We start from the raw sequence: 6,100 nt of genomic DNA, 5'->3' as shown, positions 1-6,100 counted from the left end.
AAAGCACCCCCACAACATGATGCTGCCACTCCCGTGCTTCACGGTTGGGATGGTGTTCTTCGGCTTGCAAGCATCCCCCTTTTCCCTCCAAACATAACAATGGTCATTATGACCAAACAGCTCTATTTTGTTTCATCAGACCAGAGGACATTTCTCCAAAATGTACGATCTTTGTTCCCATGTGCAGTTGCAAACCGTAGTCTTGTTTTTTTTTATGGCGGTTTTGGAGTAGTGGCTTCTTCCTTGCTGAGTGGCCTTTCAGGTTATGTCGATATAGGACTCGTTTTACTGTGGATATAGATACTTTTGTACTGGTTTCCTCCAGCATCTTTACAATGTCCTTTGCTGTTGTTCTGGGATTGATATGCACTTTTCACACCAAAGTACGTTAATCTCTAGCAGACAGAACGCGTCTCCTTCCTGAGCGGTATGGCGGCTGCGTGGTCCAATGGTGTTTATACTTGCGTACTGTTGTTTGTACAGATGAACGTGGTACCTTCAGGCATTTGGAAATTGCTCCCAAGGATGAACCAGACTTGTGGAATTCAATAAAATAGTTCTGAGGTCTTGGCTGATTTCTTTTGATTTTTCCATGATGTCAAGCAAAGAGGCACTGAGTTTGAAGGTAGGCCTTGAAATACATCCACAGGTACACCTCCAATTGACTCAAATGATGTCAATTAGCATATTAGAAGCTTCTACAGCCATGACATCATTTTTTGGAATTTTCCAAGCTGTTTAAAGGCACAGTCAAATTAGTGTATGTAAACTTCTGACCCACTGAAATTGTGATACAGTGAATTATAAGTGAAATAATTTGTGTGTAAACAATTGTTTGTAAAATTACTTTGTGTCATGCACAAAGTAGATGTCCTAACCGACTTGCCAAAACTATAGTTTGTCAACAAGAAATTTGTGGATTGGTTGAAAAATGAGTTTTGATGACTCCAACCTAAGTGTATGTAAACTTCCGACTTCAACTGTATGGGCAAAACATCAAAGTGCTGAAGCGCGTAACGCGTAAAAATCGTCTGTCCTTGGTTGCAACACTCACTACCGAGTTTCAAACTACCTCTGGTAGCAATGTCAGCACAAGAACTGTTCATCGGGCGCTTCATGAAATGGGTTTCCATGGCCTAGCAGCCGCACACATGCCTAGGATCACCATGCGCAATGCCAAGTGTCGGCTGGAATGGTGTAAAGCTTGCCACCATTGGACTGGAGCAGTGGAATTGTTCTCTAGAGTGATGAATCATGCTTCACCATCTGGCAGTCCGACAGACAAATCTGGGTTTGGCGGATGACAGGAGAACACTACCTGCCCAAATGCATAGTGCCAACTGTAAAGTTTGGTGGAGGAGGAATAATGGTCTGGGGCTGTTTTTCATTGTTTAGGCTAGGCCCCTTAGTTCCAATGAAGGTGAATCTTAACGCTACAGTATACAATGGCATTCTAGATGATTCTATGATTCCAATTTTGTGGCAACAGTTTGGGGATGGCCCTTTCCTGTTCTAGCATGACAATGCCCCCGTGCACAAAGTGAGGTCCATACATAAATGGTTTGTCGAGATCGGTGTGGAAGAACTTGAGTGGCCTGCACAGAGCCCTGACCTCAACCCCATCGAACACCTTCGGGATGAATTGGAACGCCGACTGCGAGCCAAGGCCTAATCGCCGTACATCAGTGCCTGACCTCACTAATCTTTGTGACTGAATGGAAGCAAGTCCCCGCAGCAATGTTCCAACATCTAGTGGAAAGCCTTCCCAGAAGAGTGGAGGCTGTTATACGTAGGCTGGTCATCTGGGTTTGTACCTGTAGACTTTCCATCGCCATAAACAACTATTGACAATACAGTAATTGAATACATTGAGACATCAAGTGGTTTATGTGATGTGGCTCAGTTGGTAGAGCTAGGGTTGTGGGTTCGATTCCCACGGAGGTCCAGTATGAAAATGTATGCACTCACTACTGTAAGTTGCTCTGGATAAGTCTCTACTAAAATGGAAAGGCAAGAATAAACCATTTGTTTGAGAAATTAGTTAAATTTGCAAAGTATTTCAAGAAACTGAAAAACACATCAAGTATGTATTTTCAAATGGACTTTGGTACAGATTACTCGTTACAAATGGTAAACACTTTTTTTTTTTTTTTTACAAAAGTAGTGCACTGGGTCTTCACTAGTCCTGTATTAGCAGATGGATAGACATCTTCAGCAGGCTTTTTTCTGCATCCCCCCACCCCCCCAAAAAATTTAAATTCCACCCCAATAAAATATTTTCAGAACACCAGTATGTTGTGAATTTTGAAGAATTTGGAAAATGTCAAATCTAGATTTTTTTTTTAAAGCTGCTTCTGTACTTCTAGTGAAAACATCCAATGCTGCAAATGTTGGAGACAGCCAAGGTTACACAAATCTCCGCTGTTGAAAACAAAATGGGCTGATGAGTGGATTGTGCAGTCAGATGGAAGAGCAAATAGACATTTCAACATCATACGGTAAATTTAGCAGGTGGTAACTTGTGGAATAGACACCGGCTGAAATGCAGTTAACCAATCAGCATTAGACCCACCTGTTGTATGCTGCTAGATGACGCAGTCAAGGACCAGTAGTTGTTCCCCAGGGTCTTCAATATGGAGATACTATGAAATGGGTATTTCTAGACGGGATAATTCTGTAATGCACCATGCTGAATATTCTGTGTTATGCCAGCCCCCAGCACAAAGAGAATCCCACTGGTCATGTTCTCAGGTTTATATTGCTGCCACTTCTTTGAAAAGCCTGTATTGTGCAACTTGTGTCATGTCTACAGTCTCATTCATAGCACCAGAATAGACACCACAGCTGGTTAGGTGATGGATTAGCCAAAAGCGCTTGTAGACGACTAGTGGCAAGCCAATTTCTTACCATTAAAACATTTGCAATCTGTAGTAAAATTCCAATTTTTCAAAATCACCAACCTGAGTTGCGTGTAATGCAGTTAAACCCAGATTGGAAAAAATTTGATTTAATATTTAAACACTTGACAAGTCAATTTAAAATGTTTTATTGTCAAAGACAAGATTCCCACTTCCTTCAAAAGGAATTTTAAAATCATAAGTTGCTTAAACAGCACAGCAACAGTGAATTGAGAACGGCATTGCAACGACAGAAAATATGGTATAAAAAAGAAAGCTCTACAGATATCCTGTGGAGCTAGGATCTAAACAAGTGCAAAATAATTAACATTTTCTAAATGGCAGTTTAAGGCGTCTGCATCCAGAGGTTGGAGAGCCTGCGCCATTGATGAGCAGCATGTTCACAAGGACAAACATTCAATGACTCGCTAACAAACACATACCCGCAAATCAGCATTGAACACCTACATTATGGCCCCTGACCACTTTAAGTCCTGTTCCTCTAGGAGTGTTTACGTTGCTGAACACAGTGGACAAATCTGGAAACAAACTCCAGACTGATGCAACGTCAAAGTGGCTAGTGACTGAACAAACAAAAACGTGGAAAACCAGAACATCAAAACATGAATTGCCAAATCTTCATACATGTTGAATCATGAGCAGGAAAATTATTGATTACCAAAGACCATCTACCAAGGGCAGCAGGTAGCCTAGCGGTTAGAGCGTACAGCCAGCACTGAAAGGTCACTGGTTTGAATACCAGAGCAGACAATGTGAAAAATAAAAGCTGTCAATGTGCCCTTGAGCAAGGCACTTAACCCCGTAAAACACATTTCACTGCACCCATCTGGTGTATGTGACAATATAAATATATTCAGAATGTTATTTAACTTCAGCTGATTGGAAAAGTCCTCAAATATGGTGAAGTCAATGACAGTTATGCTAATCTTGTTCAGGCATTAGACCATAATCCATTACAGTAACCAAGCCTGTCCATTTTGAATAATAAGCTGTACCATTCTGGACATTGGAACAGACAGGCTGGTTGACCGGCCTTTGGACATCTCCGATAACCTTCGTATACCACTACTCTATCGCTTGACAAACTGTAGTCATACAAACAAACGTGTAGAAAAGACCCTCCAGGAGTGATTTTTTACATTGACACTCAAGTGTAGAAGTGCATTGTACCCTTACACCATCCCCCCAAAAGTTCCACCTTCCGCCATTGCCTCAGTACTCTTCTACCACAGTACCAGCCGAGGAGGAGTAGAGCTTCTTCTTGATGAGCCGGAAGCCCGGACTGAGTTTGAGCACATGCCTGAAGCCTGGAGTGAAACAGGCACCAATGTGCAGGAAGTCTCTGAGGCTGGGCCAGGCGCTGCCATCCTGTTTGAACACCAGTGTCAGCTCAAAGGTGGGCACCACATCTGCGCTGTACACAATGCGCTCCAGCTGCTTGCAGCACTTCTCCTGTTCCAGGTGCACGTAGAGCACACAGCCACGCATACCGCATGGCTCGCCCGATGACAGGCGCAGGACATCACGCGCTATCCTCCGAGTGAGCTTCTCCGGGACCAGCACCTTTGAGCAGTGCAGCGTGGTCTTTTTGGCCCGCGACAGGCAGGTCTCGAACATCTTGGCCAGCTGCTGACATGTCTTGTCCTCAGACACCTCCACATTTAGGTGGGGTTCAGCCAGACAGTGGTCCCAGAAATCCAGCTCTAATTGAAGAAAAGACAATAGTTGAGTGAAGGTGCAAGGCAAAAGCACATTATGGAACACAAACACTGAACATTTAATGTAGTGTCTCCATAAACTTTCATTAACAAATAGAGTCCTGTAGGCTAGCACAGAGCTGATGAGAAAAGATGACTTCATCTTTTGTTGACTTCACCATCCACTCCCCTCCCACCCTCCTGCTCCATTCTTCCCTGCAGCTATGCACCAATATTGAAGTAAACAAGCGCTGGAGACTATAAATGCCCAGTTGCAAAATATGCCTACACAAGAAAGTATACATTGTAGAATAATAATAGTTCCAAGCTTACCATTGTCGATACAAGCCTGGTCGGATCTACGGTCAACCAATTCTGATATGCATTCAGCGTTTTTACTGTTCAGTGTGCTTGTAGCAACAACCATAGTGACACCACGTTTGTTCCTTTTTAAAGTGCTGTAAAAAAAGCAAAACAAAAAAACGGGAAAATGTTCAATAACAATTTAGCAACAATTTGCAAGCCAACTTGGCATAGATAGTCTACATAACTTAAAAGCTCTGTTTTGATGACAAGTGACGAAGGTTTCTTGCTAGAATCAAATTGTTAACTTGCATCTAGATAACGTTACAACCAAGTTAACGTAACCTAACTAATGTTTCGAAAACTTTGTATAATAACATTTGATTAGTCCGCATAGTGTAGCAGAACGTTTGCTTGCAGAGTATTAAGGATCGCATAAAATAGATTCTCTTACCTTGATGTTCGACCAAAATAAATAACTTTTTTTTATAAAGGTTCTCTTATATAAATACTTCCCCACATAGGGTAAACGACAATATTTTTTTCACCCCCACAACCACACTGAAATCAACACTGCCTACAGCTAGAGAAAAGGGTCGGGGCATATTTATACCGTTCTCCTCACAGCTGACGCAGCTTTGACCAATCGGAATCATTTTATCATTCTGGTACTGGCTGAAGTTTACCAAGCAACACACCTCGCGCTTGTCAGGGCGCTCAGATAACGTCTGCCCAGAGGCACATGATTGGCCACGGAAAAAATTGCGTCAACCAATAATCAAGAAACATTACTTTGTTGCTAACTGGATTTTGCAATTACTCGCTCACCTGCGATAATTCATCAGGGGAAAAGTGTTAGTCGTCAAATTATTACCATAAGGACCATATTCAACAGGTAGTCTCTTAAACTCATGTATTTTTTTGTACTTCATTGTTCAGAATTTAATGAGATGTGTGCATATCCATGGTTGCTACCTTACTTTTTTTCAATCTGTTTTGTGTCTATCTATAACATGATATTATTAGTGGCTGAGAAATGTATGACCGGATGGATTGCACATTCATTTTGCACTCTGGGTACATTTTAGAGGTGGAGTAATGGATCTAAAATGGCTTGACGCTCTCCTAAATTTAATTAAGAAAACTGAGCATAAAATGTGACGAGACAGTTGCTTCCAGACA

At 42.0% G+C, this 6,100-nt stretch overlaps 1 protein-coding gene across 1 annotated transcript; it reads right to left on the bottom strand.

Annotated features, from left to right (window-relative positions):
* Positions 1 to 3,030: 3,030 nt before the first annotated feature.
* On the bottom strand, positions 3,031 to 5,532 carry LOC129865768 (DNA damage-inducible transcript 4-like protein). Its single transcript, XM_055938779.1, has 3 exons — positions 5,373 to 5,532; positions 4,949 to 5,073; positions 3,031 to 4,621 (listed from the first exon to the last, which is right to left on the bottom strand). The coding sequence occupies exons 2-3, from the start codon at positions 5,040 to 5,042 to the stop codon at positions 4,131 to 4,133; spliced, it is 585 nt and encodes a 194-aa protein (XP_055794754.1). The 5' UTR covers positions 5,043 to 5,073; positions 5,373 to 5,532; the 3' UTR covers positions 3,031 to 4,130.
* Positions 5,533 to 6,100: the final 568 nt, after the last annotated feature.

The sequence above is a fragment of the Salvelinus fontinalis genome, chromosome 11, assembly GCF_029448725.1.
Source record: "Salvelinus fontinalis isolate EN_2023a chromosome 11, ASM2944872v1, whole genome shotgun sequence".
Lineage (NCBI taxonomy): Eukaryota > Metazoa > Chordata > Actinopteri > Salmoniformes > Salmonidae > Salvelinus > Salvelinus fontinalis.
The sequence above is the reverse complement of the archived record's forward strand: the minus strand, read 5'-3'. Positions and strand labels throughout refer to the sequence as shown.